The 17,697-nt window shown below is 37.9% G+C and overlaps 2 protein-coding genes across 3 annotated transcripts; both read right to left on the bottom strand.

Moving 5' to 3' along the window:
• Nucleotides 1-1,258: 1,258 nt before the first annotated feature.
• LOC110911488 (shikimate kinase, chloroplastic) lies at nt 1,259-10,939 on the bottom strand. Its single transcript, XM_022156115.2, has 10 exons — nt 10,674-10,939; nt 3,452-3,751; nt 3,133-3,185; nt 2,601-2,655; nt 2,415-2,487; nt 2,195-2,282; nt 1,886-2,098; nt 1,708-1,786; nt 1,557-1,621; nt 1,259-1,451 (listed from the first exon to the last, which is right to left on the bottom strand). Exons 2-10 carry the CDS (start codon nt 3,666-3,668, stop codon nt 1,416-1,418), a joined length of 879 nt encoding a protein of 292 aa, XP_022011807.1. The 5' UTR covers nt 3,669-3,751; nt 10,674-10,939; the 3' UTR covers nt 1,259-1,415.
• A 1,165-nt stretch (nt 10,940-12,104) lies between these two features.
• On the bottom strand, nt 12,105-17,170 carry LOC110911486 (tetratricopeptide repeat protein 5). Of its 2 annotated transcripts, XM_022156113.2 has the most exons (14): nt 17,046-17,170; nt 16,777-16,971; nt 16,122-16,231; nt 15,920-16,030; nt 15,771-15,828; nt 15,172-15,261; nt 14,969-15,063; nt 14,801-14,854; nt 14,520-14,657; nt 13,951-14,008; nt 13,742-13,856; nt 12,746-12,815; nt 12,526-12,597; nt 12,105-12,459 (listed from the first exon to the last, which is right to left on the bottom strand). In XM_022156113.2, exons 2-14 carry the CDS (start codon nt 16,913-16,915, stop codon nt 12,343-12,345), a joined length of 1,227 nt encoding a protein of 408 aa, XP_022011805.1. In that variant the 5' UTR covers nt 16,916-16,971; nt 17,046-17,170; the 3' UTR covers nt 12,105-12,342. The 2 variants fall into 2 exon arrangements, with proteins under 2 accessions (XP_022011805.1, XP_022011803.1); XM_022156111.2 differs by having other exon boundaries at nt 16,777-17,156.
• Nucleotides 17,171-17,697: the final 527 nt, after the last annotated feature.

The raw sequence follows: 17,697 nt of genomic DNA, 5'->3' as shown, positions 1-17,697 counted from the left end.
TTTCCCGAACCGGAAGATCTTAAGTACCAATTCGGCACGACTTTTGGCGTTCCCGGTACCGGTTCACTACCGTTTTTTACCTTCATATACAGGTACCGTAACTGGTATTTTCGATACCAGTACCAATTCGGTATTGGTTGGCACCGAGCTCATCCCTACCCCTGAAACTAAAAAAAAGAAATCATTAAAAGTTGAAGAAAATCAACAAAAAAGTTGCACGATACCGTTGTTGTTCGTACGACACCCGTGATCAGGGATGAGCAAATGGTACCGGGTAGCAGTACAGAATTTCCCGAACTAAAAGATTTTCAAAATCAATTCGATACCGACTTTTGGTGTTTCCTGTACTAGGCTGGTGTCGGTTTTTACCTTCATGTACCGATAACCATACTGGTACTTTCGATACCAATATCAGTTGACACAAGCTTATCTAACTTAAAAAGTAAAGAAGATAATAAAAATTATTATATATATATTATTATCAAAACACTGTTCAAATCTTTGCTGGAGAATTGTTGTATGCATAGCTCATTGTTGTTTATGGAAAGCTTTTGGATGTGACAAAAGGGATCTAAATATCAAAACATAAAAAAGTTGGAGGCATCATTGTACTATCTTATGACATACTATTATAAAACTTATGAAGTAAAACACATACAACAGGGTCAGGGGCGGACCTAGAGTGATAGAAGGGGTAATCTCCGTTGCCCCTTGACGCTCCGGTGACGCTTCGACGGTAGTGTAAATTTTGGAAAAATTTGACGTTTTTTCGATTACGTTACCCCTTTTTATTGAAACATTACCCCTATTCGGATTTTCTACATCCGCCACTGATAGGATGCAACCCGCAAATTTGGATGCAACATTGTACATGTTTAACGCACCACTGGTGTCGAAACCAAATGGAACAGTGACTTCACTTTGCAAAGTTTAACGCGTTGTTCTAAAGGCCTGGATGCACCATTGCATATGTTTGACACACCGATATAATTTTGTGCATAAAACCAATTATAACACTGGAATAACCTTAATATTTTACGCTATTCTAAAGGTTTAGACGCACTGTTACATACACTTGCAACATTGCAGATTAATCCAGTTTGTGTAGGATCATTATATGCATGTGCATAAGTGGCTGTTGTGTGTGATTCAAGCCAAACCAAGCCAAACTTTAATTATAAGCGAGTGTAAGACATGGTTGGTTCAGACTCGTTTAGGCCTACAGACACGTCCCATGATCATCATGAACAAACCAAAAAGACTGCAAAAACCTTTTTTTTATTGTTTTATACTAAAACAAATGGTACATATTGAAAATGAGCTACTCCACAACCGGTATAAAACACAAAGAACCATTCAACAACAAAACAAGGCTAATTGCACAACACATGCAAGTCAAACTTATAATTTTGGCTTCATTTCTTCAAGTAGTCCTCGATTTGGATGAGCGCCTGCCAAATTGGGTAGCCAAGTTAACATCAGAAAAATGTGTGATGTATGCGCGTGCGCGTGTGTGTGTGTGTGAGAGAGAGAGAGAGAGAGAGAGAGGGAGCGACCTCAATTGCAATTTGAGTTGGATTAACGCAGCAAACATCTCCATGTCCCAACTTGGCTGCAATACCTGCACAGAAAATTATGCCCCATTAGTGTGCATACAGTGAAACCCGATACGCGATGATATATTAGAAAAAAAGAAGTTATACGTACGTTCTAACGAGACCCTAACTTGGGCGTTGCTGTAAGCTTCACTCCTAACTTCCCAAAGTTTTGATAGTTTCTTCAACGTCTACATACATCAAGAAAGTGAAAATCAACGGAATATGCAAAATATTGTAAAAAGTTGAAAACTATTTCCAAAAACTAGCATGAAGGATAATATACATACTTGTGTGTAAGCGTCGCCAGATTCATGATGCAAAAGCGGGCGAGACGCAGTACCTACAGCAGTTAATCTTTGTGCTAATGCATCCAAAGGGACATCTATAAAGACACTAATACCCTTGTGCATGTATTTCCAATTGATAGGCCGAACAACAGCACCCCCACCGGTAGATATAACGAGCCGATGCATTGTTGACAGCTTATGCAATACTTCGGTCTAAAGGAAGAATAATAATAATAATACAATTATTTTAACGATATTATCTATACACATGACAGTTATGCATACGGAACCATCTAAGTTATAACTAACCTCATTATCTCTGAAAAAGGCCTCACCATGCAACTTAAAGATGTCGGCAACTGTAGTTCCGCCAACAGACAGCTCTATTAATTTATCACTGCATGCATCTAACACATGAATATTATGCCGTTGGAAGACAACACAATATATTATACATGATTTTCTTATTTAAAGGATTTGAAATTGAGTTTAAATTAATACAATATAAATAGGCAAACAGGCCACAAACCTGTCGAAAAAAGAATAACCGAGCACCTCAGCCAAGATCTGGCCAATTGTTGTTTTGCCGGATCCCATCATTCCTGCATTCATGTAATACACGCTCACACATACACACAATATAGTGTTTACATAAATGGGTTGAATTCGTATGAAAGCACAAATTTGAAGACAAAAAAATGTCGTTAGAACTTACCTACAAGATAAATACACCTTCCGCTCAGACATGGCTCAATCTCCTCAGACTTCTTCTGTAATAAGAAGATCACTCAGTAAATAAATTAAGAAAGCTTAATAAAGTTTACATCGCAACTTTCTTCGATTTTGAAAACTAACTCAAACATCCAAGAAGCACGCATTTGTTTCGTAAATTTACCATACAAGACAACATAAAGCTTAAACGTGAAAGGTGGCAATCCCGGCCCATTTACTTGTGAGTAAAATGGCCCAATTTTGGTTAAGTTTTATTTCTGTTGCCTTTTCAGAATACCAGATTGTTATTGTGATAATAGTATTCCTTTTGTAATCCTACTTAATAGATAAATGATTTACGGAACATATCAACCGACCTAGCCAATTGCAACCCGCACCAAAAGCCCAAAATATTAACGGGAATACCAGATTGAACAGCATATATTTCGGATAATGCGAAAAAGTTTTGAAAGGTACAGCTTTTAACTTTGTACATACAATACAAGGAAGAAGGAACATTGTGGAACATCAAATACCTTTAATACCAGATCTTCCTCTGTGGTAAATGTTTCAGATTCAAGCACTGAAGCTACAAGAGGAAATCAAATAAATAAAAGAATGTTAACAATCTGTTCTTCGATTATATGGCGGAAATAAAACTCTAAATTATATGCTTAACGGGATATTATCAAGTTTTTCTTCACAATTAGACATCAAAACTTCAATATACCCAAGGCACTATGGATTAACTACATCCTACGACAACAAATAACACTTCTCATATTTCTTTTTTTGACTATGAAATTCCTCATATACCCTCAAACACTGACATATGATTGGACTATGATGAAGTACCTGGAGAGTTCTGAGAAGCACATGAAACCTTTAACCCTGACGCTCTACGCCCAGTCACTGGTTTTACAGTTTGCACAAGATTGCATTTAAGCATATTAACCCTTCTCTTCCTCTCAAACCTTGTAGATAACCCCATGGAATTGTTCGGTTTTGGAAACACGCTGTCTGAACCGGTCCATGTTGTCAAGTGCAAGCTCTGTAAAAGTTTAGCCTCCATTCCTTATGTGCGTAGGAATCCAACAAATCAAGATTGGTATAAATATGAAGAGCCTTCACAAGCAGCTCTTCTTATTAGCTTGCCTGAAAAAAACAAATTATTAAATAAACAATCGTTCTGTTACCAACAAACTAATACACCCAAAAGAATTCTATTATTATATTAAGATTCAAGAAGTTCAGTAAAATGAAATGTAGAGACTGAACTTGTAACCATGTTAACAATTTCTACATTCTTCTGGTCGTCATAAAATCCACTTTTGTCATACCTATAAATAAATGTCCATTCAACATCGAGGTCTCGTTTGATTAACCCTAAAATATTTCCCAATCCCCAATGAACCATACCTCTGTTGTCAAGGCGCACATAGGCCTGTAAACGAACCGAATGTTCATGAACTGTTCGTGAACTTGTTCAGTGGAAAGTTCGTTTATGTTCGTTTATTTAATAAACGAACGAACAAGAACAAAAAATTTTGTTCGTTCAATTAAATGAACGAACATGAACACACCTTGTGTGTTCAGTTATGTTCGTGAACGTTCGTTTAACTTTTAGTAAGAGTTAATTACAAAGTTAGTCCCTGTGGTTTGCACAAAATAACATACTTAGGTACTAATAGAATATGATTTTAAACCTACAAATAATGTTAATACCTCCAAACGTTACAAAATGAAAAGTTAATACCCTAGAATGCGATTTTAAACTATTAGTACCTAAGTATGTTACTTTGTGCAAACCACAGGGACTAACTATGTAATTAACTCTTTTAGTAAATACATAAATAGTTATATTTATATAAATATTTGGTTTTCTAACTACATATATAAATAAAACTAATTAGTAATTGAGTTTTCTAGTTATAAAAATGAAATTTTAAAATGTAACTGATCGTTTACTTAATATTTATATAAAAAAGCTACTTAATCTAGTGTCTATGAACCCTAATTTAGATGTGTTTTCGGATGAATTGTAATATATTAAACTTGTTCGTTTGTGTTCACTAATGTTAAATTGTGTTTGTTTATATTTGTTCAATTACGTTCATTTGTGTTCGTTTATGTTTGTTCAATCATGTTAATTTATGTTTATTCAAATATGTTCAGTTAAGTTTTTTTTTTGTTTATGTTCGTTTAGACTTTAAATTAACGAACATAAACGAACACGAACATGCCTGATTTCTTAATGAATGAACACGGACAAAAAAATGTGTTCGATTATATGTTCGTGTTCGTGTTCGTTCAGTTCATTTACAGGCCTATGCGCCTAGCGGCGGAGCCTAGGCGCATAGACCTATCCTGGAGCCTAGGCACCAGGCGCTTAAAAAGCATATGGTGTGCGCATTTGACTGCATAGAACCATGCAAGTAAAACTATAATTTACCCCTACTCCTCCAGAAAGGATACATATTCATTTCAATATCAAACCAGCTACCTTTCAAACGCATAACCGATGTTGATTTTGTTGTAGATTTCATACTAGTATTATCTCTGTTTCTATATCATAAAATATTCATACAAATTGACAATTTTTTTTTTCTGAAAATAATTTGCTTTAATATAATTCCACACGAAAAAGGGCATTTACAAAGCAATGGCAGGTAGTCGGGCAATAAGTTGCGCCGCCACCCCCTTTTGAATAGAAAAACAAATTCTACTAAATACAAAGTTTGAAACCTTTAGCGACGAAGAATTACTATTAACGACTTTTTGAACCCGATTCAAAAGTCGCACAGCGTCAGGAGCGAAACCACCAAAGGTATCAAACGCAAACGGGACAAACACATGTTGATTCTCCAGGCAGGCTTTCTCATGTTTTGCCACTTTGCTTGCCTCTGCCTTGAGCACCGCTTGCCCTACGACAAAGCCCTTGTCCTTGAGCCCGACAAGGGGGGAGACTCCAGTTAGATCTACACAAATAGTTATCGATAGCGAATAGCGGTCAATAGCGACAGACTACCTATATGCTACGTAGCGATAGCGACGAAATAGCGCTCGCTATTTCGTGTTTAGCGATAAGGCAGTAGAAAATTTTAAAAATAAAAATATAGCTGTTTATAATCATATACATATATTATAATGCTAATTTTATACTTTATATGTCTAGATTTGTAAGTTTAAGAACTAAATGTAAACTATTGAAGATATAGGGGGTTAAATCTTAAAATACACCAACTAATTTCACTCTTTTTATGTTAAAATTTACAACTTTTGAGAATGAATGTAAAATACAGAAAGACAGAGGGGTTAAATTGTAAATCTACTCACATAAAGTTAAACCTAATTGTCACTCTCATTTACCTCCGCCGTTTCCCGTCCAGATCTATATACGCTACCAGTCTACCACCACCATGAAATTACAGAAAATCTGTGGGAAAACTTCTACGACTGCCATCAAAACAAGGTACTTGCTTCTTTCTTTCCATCAATTTGAGCCTCTGCCTCCCTCTTCCTCGTTTCCGGCAGGAGTTGCAGCACCGTCGCCGGAATTTGCCATCAGACCGTCGCTATTTGGTCGATATGTGGTCGCATAGTACCTTGTAGCGGCATGTGGCCGCGTCGCTACGCTATTCGCGATAGCGTCCGCTATGGACGCTATTGATAACTATGTTCCCATCCAAACACAAGGATGTCCGCCGGGCGTAAAGTGGACCTCCCCTCTAAGGGGTCAGTCAGGAAATTTACTGGAGCCTCCTTTTTGGCAGAGATCCCGGCCCGCTTAAGAACATCACATAACACATCTCTCACCCAATCATGCCGATATTTAAACCCCGGTAGCTCTTTACAGTGGATCGCGTGCTCGCCGAAAGAATCCAAACACGCTTTACGGCATACTGGACATGGCTCGTCAACTGGGAACAAAGGAATCATCAGTCGGTATCTAAGGATAGCACGGTATTCCACAGCCGACATGTGTTGCCCCAAGCCTTCAATAGGTGCGACAGACAGAAAATCCTGAGCATGTGGGGCACGTAGACATTCAAACACAGCTCTTTGCCGAGGGGATAAAACAAACTTCTCTTCAAACCTCTTGACAATTTCGCCATATAAGACATTCGCCAGAATTTTCTGGGATTTAGGAGGGGCGGTGTCTTTAATGTAGAAACCGCCAATATCAAGGTCGGGAAGAGAACTATGCAAAAGGTCCAACGCATTCCTGTAATCGGAGTCTAAAACATCCCCACCACATTCTCGGAGTATGTGGTCTTGTAAACCCCAAGATTGGGCCCTTGAAGCCACGAAAGCATATGAAGAGGCATCCTCGGCCGTACAAATCCCTAAGCCTCCGAACCGGGTCGGGAGATAAGCCAGCCTCCACTGGAGATCTCCAAAAAAGGCACCCCCACAAACAGCAATATCCTCTAATGCTCCCCAGAGGCCTTCATCAAAAACAGAGACACCCCCGACCAAAGAAGGTTGACACGTTCGAAAACCAAACAGTAATTTAGCAACACCCATACAAGAACGAAGCAAGAGGAGCTCGCTCTGAGGGTCCCGTAGGTGTTTAAGGCACCTCATCAGCTCGACTGCACAGTTCGCTCTTTTAAGAGCCATACTACTAATAAACTCTGAATCATGACTAACGGCAACCCCCAGGAGTTTCACACCCCGCACCGGCCTCCCAATCCCCCGAGGGAATAAGCCCTCCTGAACCTTTACACCATTGCAGGTTGGCTAGAAAACTTCAGTTTTCTTTATATTAAGTTGAAGCCCTAAGGAAGGACCCTCAGCTCTGATGATATCTAAAGCATTAGCCACTTGGGTGGCATCTCCAATAAGCGTTCCGTCATCTAGGTACCAGGCGTGAAATAGAAGTTTGCAGCGATCCCTTATTCGGTGAACAAGGGGTTGTAGAACAAGGGCAAAAAGGAGGGGCCCCAAGGGGTCCCCCTGCTGAACGCCAGTAGTAGACCATATATACTCATCCCCCACATATAATCTAGCTGGTTGACCATATAAAAAATCGACCCACGTAGAAATAGAAGGACACCTTTTCCTTACCTCGTACAGTAGGGTTGTCCTATCAACCAAATTAAAAGCGTTCAAAAAATCAACAGTAAGCATAGCAAGAGACCCATCTCGGTGGTACTCGTTAAGGAACCTGTTCGCACTATGAAGAACGGCCTCTGCCCCACACGGAATCCCTACCGCAAACTGGAAATCGCCAAGGTATTTGGCCATCTCCTCCCCAACACCTTTCATGGCCACCTTGGAGATCACCCTCCTCCAAATCGACCTAACAGCGATAGGCCTAATCCCATTATCCGGTTTGAGAAGAGGTGTAGAGGAGCAGAAGCAACAAACTCCGCAAGACTCCTCAGGCACCTCCCCCCCAAGCACAAATTAACCATAGCTGAAGTAGCCCTAAGCAGGCTATCAGCAATCACAGACCCCTCCCCACAAAAAGCATCTAAAAGATGTTGGGCCCTTAAGCCGTCTCTCCCGCACGACGTTCCTTTGGGAAAAGATTTAATACACCCGAGCACACAATCGGACTCCACCACAAGAGGAGACCCAGAAGGCAAGGAGGCAGGCATGGAAGGAGGGGGCATACATGGGTGTTGTGTTTAAAAAAGCGCGCTTGAAGCGAGCTTGAAGCGATGAAGCGATGGAAAAAACGCTTTTTTGGCTCTGAAGCGTTACATTACGTGAAGCGAAGTGAAGCGAGCTTTAAGCAGCGAAGCGATGAAGTTGTGAAGCGACGCTCCAGCCAATCAGATCACCATTTGGGCCATTTTTTAAGCCCAACACTCTTTACAAGGTACATATCGACCTTATATCGACGATATAGCGACTTCCTATGTGAAATCCGGCGACAAATTCCGGCGACGGAGTTGCTTTCAGCCGGAAACCAGGAAGAAGGGGGAAGAAGAAGAAGAAGAAGAGATGCTGACGGCTGCGTATATGTCTTTTAGGTTTTTAGGGTTTTTATAAGTTAAGGTTTTTAAACATTTAACCCCTCTATCTTTCATTAGTTTACATTCAGTCCCTAAAACTTCTAACTTTTTACTGAAAAAGTGTAAAGATAGTTTGTCTATTTAAACATTTAACCCCCTCTATCTTCAATAGTTTACATTTGGTCCTTAAACTTTTTAATTTATGCATAAAAGTACAAAATTAACATTACAAAATACATATATATAATATGGATAGCTATTTTTTATACATATATATAAAATTAACATTATATATAATTATATATAATATGGAGCGCTTCGTATACGTGAAGCTCTCGCTTCGCGCTTGAAGCTCGCTTAAAGCTTTTGGAACCAAAACGCTTCGGAGCGCTTCGCGCTTTTTTAAACCAAGCATGGGTGCTTAGCCACTAAAGCCTCCAGAGTATTCTTATTGAGAGGGGCGACCCCCGAGGAGCATAAAACCTTAACCGCTGCAGTGAAATGACCATCAGCAACCTTACGTAAACATTGTTTCATATTGGTCCCCCCACACTCATTATCATTCTCAGTGCCCTTTTTGATTCCATCCATAACCCCCCTCGCGGGTTGATCAAACAACGACTGGACAAGAGTGGCAAAACCCTCACGATCACCCCACTGAACCAAAGACCGTTGGATGCTAAGGCATTGGCCCGTCTTCCTATTGCCCGACCTCTTGTCCTGACGACCAACAGGCTTGAACACCCGCAAGGTGCAACGTGGTAATATCAAAAGTCGAACCCATGCCTCAACAGAATCAGGCATAGCAACCACCTTGTCCAAAGCTGCAGTTAAGACTTGGGCAAATGCCATACGACAACTAAGGGGGATACTCTTAACAGTCTTGATGGGGAGAGAGAAAACACGGTCAAGCAAAGCAATATCTATACACCCAACTCTTCCGACGAGGTATCAACGTTTTCAACACCGGGTCTAGTGATGCCAACAATAAAACCCTGTTCATCTCTCTCACCTGGCACAAACCGAATAACCTTATCCTCATGGTGGCACGCCCGACTGAAAGCATGAGGGCACATACACTCACCACATAACCATTGTCCGGACACACTCAAAGCTTCACAAATAGAGGTAAAAAGATTAAGATCGTCAGCAATTGCACATCTCAAAGAATCTTTCCTCTCGTCTGAGCCCAAATGGTGACTCTTGATATGTGCCATTAACCTTGGGAATCCCTTAGCCCCCACCAAGCCATCGGGGCAACAATGAAACCGTCGGAAAGGACAAGGCCAAGAACCGCTACCATTAGAACCAACCATAACAAAACTAAGTAAGCGGAGTCGACACTTAGATAATGTCGCGTACGCCACCACCAATAAAGAAAACCCAACCCAAAAGGAATCGCAGCTGATGGGTCAAAAGGTAATTGAACCGCTACGCTAAAAAACCCCGAAAAAATCACCCAGGCATTTCGTCGAACACCTTGCGTGCGAAGAAGAAAACCATAAAACAGAGAATAATATGAAGGTTTAGGGACAGGAATTTAAAAAAAAAAACAGAGAATAACAAGGTTAATTAGAGTAGCGTTGTCGCAGGTATAAGAACAATGCTGTTGAAGCTGCTACAGCATACGGGAACATGGTCCATATTCCCACTACTGTGGCAACAGTGGCTAATTAAAAACCTAATTACCCAAAGATGATCGTATGTACCCAAAACTGAAACAAACATGCGATTTGAAGCAAAACCTAATTACCCACCCAGAACTGGAAGACGGAAATACAACATATAGATGTTGAAGAAGCAACAAAATATAATTAAAAAAAAAAAAACAGATTTAATCTTGTTATTCAGAGCTCAATTGACAATTCTTCATCCGAATTTCAAAATCCAAAATTCCAAAACAATTTTGAAGTTCAACCAAACCTATTGGCATCCAAAAATGGTATAAGACTTTTAGGGCTAAACACATTAGGTATCCTTCAAATACAGCAGATCAATAATATCAACTATCTATTGTAGTTGAGTTATCCAAACACATACATACATCACACATGCATCCTAAACTTAACAATTGATAAATCTACATGATATAATCCAATTGAAAGTCTTACCGAATTTAACAAAAGGAATTGCTGACAACAACAACAACAACAGCTAGTCAATTGAGATCGATATGCGGATTCAGTCAATTTGAGAGCAGCGAATTAGAAAGAGATGTTGATGAAAACTTGATTTAAGCTTCAATCTGAGAACGAACGAACGAAAGAGAAGGTGAATTTTTGTGCGAAGAAGGTTGAAATAGAGTGGATATATAAAATATAGGGAGTTTGGTTTGAACTTATTCTACCAACCCCCACTCCTCTCACCAACCTCCCATTTTAAGTTTTAGGTAAGATGTCTTATTTTACACCGACTCAAGATGCACATGTTTTATTTTTTAGGGGTTAATTATATATACTTCTAATTTGCAACAACTTTGTGCAATAGGTAGTTGTAACTTTAGCTTTAGCTTTATTGGTTTTATATGCATAGGTAAGGTGTACATTTGCTTAGGTTCATTGTACACTAAAGCTTCCTTTGGAAGTTTTATATTTTATATAAATTGAAGAGAGATACATGAGAGACAGAGATGCAGATTCGTTCTGTTTTAAATTTTGCGTGTTAACACGTTGCAACGTGCGTGTGTAGTTAAACTTTTTTACGTTTTTTATTTTTTTCCGTTTGACAGACTCATCGTAACGCGCGGGTCCTAGATCGATTTAGTTATTCTTTTATATGTTTTACGTTTCGATTTAATTTATTCGCATTAACACGCTGCAACTTTAGTGTTGGTGGTCGTTGACAGGAGTGTGGCATTGGTGTTCACCCCCACCGCAATGCGGGGATGCTTAATCCTAGTTAGTATTTCAAATTTAAACATTATATTTTTTTCTATAGATTTTGTTTAGTAGAATTAAAAGTATAAAAAGATAACTAGAAGATTTTTTTTAAAAAGGGAATTAAATTTATAATTAACTTTTTTTATTGGCATACATAAATCATAATTAGTTGGCAAACACTATATAAAGGTTCCACTTATAACACGGATTATGAATTTTATGATATATATATATATATATACTTGGTTTAGTTTAGGGTGATGAAATATGTGACATATATGTTTTTCTTAATTGTTCATTTAATGCATTATTTAATAGTTTATAAAAGATAATTACATATATTCTCTTTTAAAAAAAATATATATATTCTCTTTTCACATTTATAACGACAAGAGAGTTTGGACTTTGAAGAGTAAGTAGAAAGAAAAAGACACACTGTTGAAATAGTCAAATAAAGAAATATATGAAATTTTTAGTTTTTCGAATGACTACGCTTTACGTTAATATTTTTTATTGGGTAAATACAACATTATACATGTTTTCAAAGGCATACATGAACTTGTTATATAAACATTTTTATATACGTATTGTAATGACACGATCCAAGTAAAAAAAACTATGAACCATATCATTTCAACTTTCTAAGCCATAAAACACCGCAACGATTCAAGAAAGTAGGTATCCTTGTAATGGCACTTTGCAAGAATTAAAATACAATCTGTCTGTACACAATTATCACCAAACAAAATCTAGTCTTTCTCCAAACCAAAAAATAATCTTAAAACACTCCTATGCACTCTTAAAGCAAATGTAATATGTTTTCATGTGTATTTCATTTTCTCAAGATTCATCTTCTTTATGCCCCCCTCCATATCGCATAATTAAACAGACTACAAAATATTCATGGTTTATGTTGTGCGTAGATTGATGATCGAACAGAATGGCGAGGAGGAACGGGTTTTCCATTCACTTGCACTTGCTCAAGAAAATCCAAACGAACCGATCTAAACTCATAATGCTGCAAAAGAAGGCGTTATGGTTAAATGAGGAACGGATATGTTATATATTTTCAGAAAGAACAAACCTTCTCATTCCAAGAAAAATTGTTGTTTCGAAAACATGGATCCAATAGCGTAACCTGATCACCTTCTTTAATCTGTACAAAGAAGAGATTTAAAAACTTATTGTTCATATGAACAAAAATCCTCCTAAAGCTGGTTTTTTTATTGTAAAATTGGTGTATTTATTAAAAACTAGCACTTATTTTGTGTTGTTAAAGAAAAAATTAGCTTTTAAAAACTTACAGCTTCATTGTTTATCCCATATACTGTAAGGACAAAACATGTTTGGTTTGAATCACACACCAGATAATACCTGCAATATTTCAAATACACCGTCAGCTAGAGGTGACAATTTCAATGCCTTATATATATTAGACTATGGGCCCACGGGCTTAGTTAGGTTTCTAGGGTTACTCATAATCCCTGTATATTGTAACCTACTCATTCGATAATGATCATTCAGTCTTTAATAGTCTTACATGGTATCAGAGCCAACCTAGGCTCTATATCGTTTCCGCCGCGTCACACACAAATAACAAAACCCTAGCCGTCACCACTTGAGAAAAACCCTAGACAGGGCGGCGTGCCGCCACTGCCGCCCTGTCCAGTTTCTGTTTGTTTTCCGTTTCCGTTTTTTCTTCTCGGTTTTGTGTTCAAATAAAGCTTCGTCTTCGGTTCTAGATTCACCGGTCTTCTTACGGTCTCTTACCACACAAATGATGCTACGGCTCATCCGGTTGATTTCGCATCTCCGTCAAGCCGCCCCTTGCCGCCGCTCATTAGACTACGGTCTTCCGCCGCGCCGCTACCAGCCACCGCTGCACTGCCGTATTGGTTGCCTCTTACAGGATTACAAGATCATTCAAAACTATGTATCGAAGATTATGGATTGAAGATTGCAATATTATGGAATTTTGGCCGAAATCGAAGACTGTTTTTTAGGGTTTATTATTGTTTTTGTTTTTCAGTCTAAGCTTCTTGTTCCATCCGCTACGACTGCGGGGAAGTATTAGACTATGGGCCCACGGGCTTAGTTAGGTTTCTAGGGTTACTCGTAATCCCTATATATTTTAACCTACTCATTCGATAATGATCATTCAGTCTTTAATAGCCTTACAATATATGAAAACGGGTCAAGTTGGGTTGTGTTGATTTAATAATGCATTAAACCGATAAGATGTAAAAACTATAGCTGAAAATGAAACGGGCCAAAAGGGTTGAAAACTTGAAATTACTTACAGAGGAGTAATATTCTCATGCTTAATGAAGAAAAGAACTTTTCCCACAACTGCAATTGTCTTGTTAAGACCATCTAAGAGATTGTCAATGGTGGCCCGTTTGTAAGATGGCTTCACTTGAAACCAGAAAGAAAAATACCAATTTAAAATAAAATCATTGGATAATAGATAATGTTTTATGAAAAAACGATAAAGTTATAGGTAGCTTACATTGAACTTCCGGAAGAGATGACGTCAAGGAAGCTAGTCGTTTGGCCTTAATTTGTCCCTGGATAACACATACTCAATATCAATAATCACGGTCTTGATGTGCATATGTTATTTCATTCAGATTATATTTAATGCCGAATTATATAGTCAACCGAACCAAGTATCTAACTATCTATTTTCCTAATATTCAACTTAGAGAACTCGGCCAAAAAGAAGGTTTTTCTCAAAAAGAAATTTACCAAAAATCCTAAAAAAGGAACTTTTCCAGAAAAAAATAGTTTTTGTTGATTTACATAGTGTAAAAACCCTTACAATGGGTGTAAATGCTGACGTCGGCAGCTGTTTTACAGTGGTGTAAAATGGCTTAAAACACCGCTCGAAAATTTTATTTTTTTACAGGTGTGTTTGTAATATGTCCATCTACGCTTGTGCAATAAATGATGGCAAAACTCGCACGGGAAGTAGGAGTTCTCTAAGTTCTCACAGCTCGTGGTGGCTTTCTCTTGATCTCTATCCTATATATATATACACACACAAATTACTAAAAATATCAAGAAACTGAAACTCACCTTCAACAAACTATCTAACTTATCAAAAAGATTAATCATCTTTTGAACTTCCTCAGTGGCATTAAGGCAAGGATCTATCGATGCAGCCGCTTCAAATCCACTGAGAGCCCTTTCATAATTCTCTAGATACGTATTTACCTAATAAGTGGAAACAAAGCGAGTCAGCAAACACATATGAGAATGTAAAAGAACAAGCAATCATAGGAAAAAAAAACAAAAAAAAAAAAAAAAAAAAAAACTTGATTTTAGCTTGCTCAAGATACTCAGAGAGAGATACGTACAGTAGCACAGTTAAAATATAGGTCTGGGTTGAACTTCATGCTCTCATCTTTCTCCTGTTACATCATGGAAGAAATCATTTATCGAAACTTATCGAATAAGCAACCTTGCTCAAGATAATCAGAGAGAGATACACACGAGAACAAATTATAAGTAGATTTCAAACGTACGGCGTTTTGGTATGCTTTTAGAGACTGCTGTAATTTGCTGTGATCCCATGCGCCCGTCACAAAGAAACATGTGAGACAAGCATTTCCGAGGTTGTCTGTCGGCAAAATACACGGTTGTCTCCAGTAATTAAGAAAAGTTTAGCGACGATTAAAGGAAATATGCATGTTTAAGATTGAGAGACAAATCACGTAATAAATCTTACACCACGAGTTCCCATCCTTGACATCTAGAGCAATCGCTTCTTTCGCGTGTTTGATGCTATCGTTAACGAGTTCTTCCTGATTATCGGCACCTAAAGATGGACAAGAAAACTTAATGATGATAAACAGAATCAAAGCAACAAGTTAACACCACAATAAATAAATTAGAGTAAATTGCCATTTTCGTCTCGGAGGTTTGGCTAGTTTTGCGACTTTCGTCCAAAGATTTGTTTTTCTGCATCTGGAATCCAAAAGGTTTGAAATCTTGCCATTTTCATCCAGCTCGTTAACTCCATCCATTTTTCTCCGTTAAGTCCCGTCTTTTTTGTTAACTTAAAGGACAATTCGGTCTTTTCACTTTATGTAAAAAGACCGAATACCCCTGAAAAAGACCAAATTGCTCTTTATATTATCAAAAAAGACGGAAATACGCCTGACTTAACGGAGAAAATGAATGGAGTTAAAGAGCCGGAAGAAAATGGTAAGATTTTAAACCTTTTGGATCCAGATGCGGAAAAACAATCCTTTGGACAAAAGTCGCAAAACTAGCCAAACCTTAGGGATGAAAATGGCATTTTACTCAATAAATAATGTTTCTTGCCTTGAGCCATTCGTCTTTCAAGCATTGATAACTGGCTTAGTATCCTTTTATTTGGACCCTGTAATATGACCCATTAAAAACAAGAACAAAAGGTTCAAATGCCACTCGGCTAACATTATAAGGTTTAAAAAACTTATCGAACAAGCAACCTTGCTTAGAGCAAGGGTAAAGCAGTTCCTTGTTGCGGGCAAATCACCCTTTTTCCATATACAATTTCCTAAGCATAGCCAAGCGTCTGCAAGCGACGGATTTAACTTAACCTGTAAACGCAAATAGCAGATTCAAAGTGAGATGTTTATATCAAGATTTAGACATATCTTCACAGTTAACAACCATGATCTTTTCACTTACAGCTTTGGAAAGATGATCTTCGGCTTTTTTTGAATATTCTGGGAAGACATCTAATATCTTTCCTCTCAAATATTCATATGTTGCGCGTTGTGTAGCCAATTTTCTTTCTTCTGCATAAGATAATCATAGCAAATGAATGCATTCGGTTAAACAATTGCAAACCATCAAGCATATCAATTGGATAATCTCCAAGCCCATTACCAGTTTAACATCATTAAAATCGCATCATATATATTCCATCAATCCAATTTGACCTACTCTAATAACAAACTAACACTTAACCTAGTCTCATCATATAAAATCCGCCGCTCAAACCAGCAATATTGTCCGTATTGTTCACAATGAGCTCACGGATTTGTTTTTGGTTGCCGAGTGAAACTTCCTAGGAGGTCACCCATCCTATACTACTCTCACTCGAGCACGCTTAACTGTCGTGTCAGTAACAGTCATTACGCCCAAAACAAGCTGGTGATTACGTTTCGATATCTCTTCTATAAACAAACCATATCAAACTACGTGGATTTGCCTAATGTGACATATCAATTAGTATTCATATCACCTTCTGCTATGAGAATCCAATCAATCATACACACAAAAAGCATATAACTAAAGACACATTTGAAAACCTAAAGTTAGGGTTTATACAGAAGTATACCAGGAGGAACAGAATCGAGAAGATTGAGAGCGATTTGAGATTGTGATTGTAGTTTGTTGATTTTGTCATTTGCGTCTGAAGGAAAATAAGTGTCGCGTATCCTGTACAGATCATCAACAGCTTCTGTAGCCTGTTTCATCAAATCGGATCCATCTTCTTCTTCTTCAATAGCTTGATTTTGTTTGCTCGTTACACCTATCATTGTGTCACCGATTACTATTTGAATCTGGATCTCACCTTTTGAATTGAATTTGAATTTGGATCTTAACCTTCTTCGTTCGATCGAGGAAGGTATGCTTTCTCAGGCGCACTCCAACTTCAGTCCAAAGTCTGGTTTTCATAAACCGTTTGACACCCACCCCGGCCGGTTTAGTGGATCGGTTTTTTTTTTTAAACACAAATTTTGATTACTAACGGATCCCTGAAATATAATCATGGTATCATCGGAACCATTCGACCATATCCATCTTCACGAGACAGTAATAGTTATACATAAACTCAGAAGAAAACCCAATAAATCTGAGAATCAAACCCAAGACCTCATAGTTCTTAAGACTTATCTCATCCTCAAGATTCCACTAAGATACGAAGCCATGGGCAGTGGTTCGGTTTTTAACTTCAAACCAAATAGTTACGTTACCATTTTTTTTTATATTTTTTAAGCCATTAGCTCATTTGCTAACTGGGATTTGGGTGTGAATTTATGATATGACGCAAACATAACATGGGATTTGGGTGTTTGAGTTTAGTATAAAAAGGTTCGGATCAGTTTTGGCTTTGACTCACGTACGTCTTTAGCTAAACAAGTCAGGTTCGTGTTAATCTGATGGGTTTACGAGTTGACCTGTTTAACCCATTTTTTTATTTTATTTTTCTAATATGTTTTATGTCTTAAATTATGAGTTTAGGTATTTTTAGGTC

This window comes from Helianthus annuus, chromosome 15, assembly GCF_002127325.2.
Source record: "Helianthus annuus cultivar XRQ/B chromosome 15, HanXRQr2.0-SUNRISE, whole genome shotgun sequence".
NCBI lineage: Eukaryota > Viridiplantae > Streptophyta > Magnoliopsida > Asterales > Asteraceae > Helianthus > Helianthus annuus.
This window is presented reverse-complemented; position numbering and strand designations above follow the sequence as displayed.

Coding starts and splice junctions, on each gene's coding strand:
- LOC110911488 (XM_022156115.2), bottom strand. CDS start 3,668: ATGGAGGCTAAACTTTTACAGAGCTTGCACTTGACAACATGGACCGGT. Junction 3,186..3,451: donor TGCTTCTCAGAACTCTCCAG/GTACTTCATCAT, acceptor TTCCTCTTGTAG/CTTCAGTGCTTGAATCTGAA. Junction 2,488..2,600: donor AAGGTGTATTTATCTTGTAG/GTAAGTTCTAAC, acceptor ACATGAATGCAG/GAATGATGGGATCCGGCAAA.
- LOC110911486 (XM_022156111.2), bottom strand. CDS start 16,978: ATGATAGGTGTAACGAGCAAACAAAATCAAGCTATTGAAGAAGAAGAA. Junction 16,031..16,121: donor AAGATCATCTTTCCAAAGCT/GTAAGTGAAAAG, acceptor TTGCGTTTACAG/GTTAAGTTAAATCCGTCGCT. Junction 12,460..12,525: donor ATTTTTCTTGGAATGAGAAG/GTTTGTTCTTTC, acceptor CTTCTTTTGCAG/CATTATGAGTTTAGATCGGT.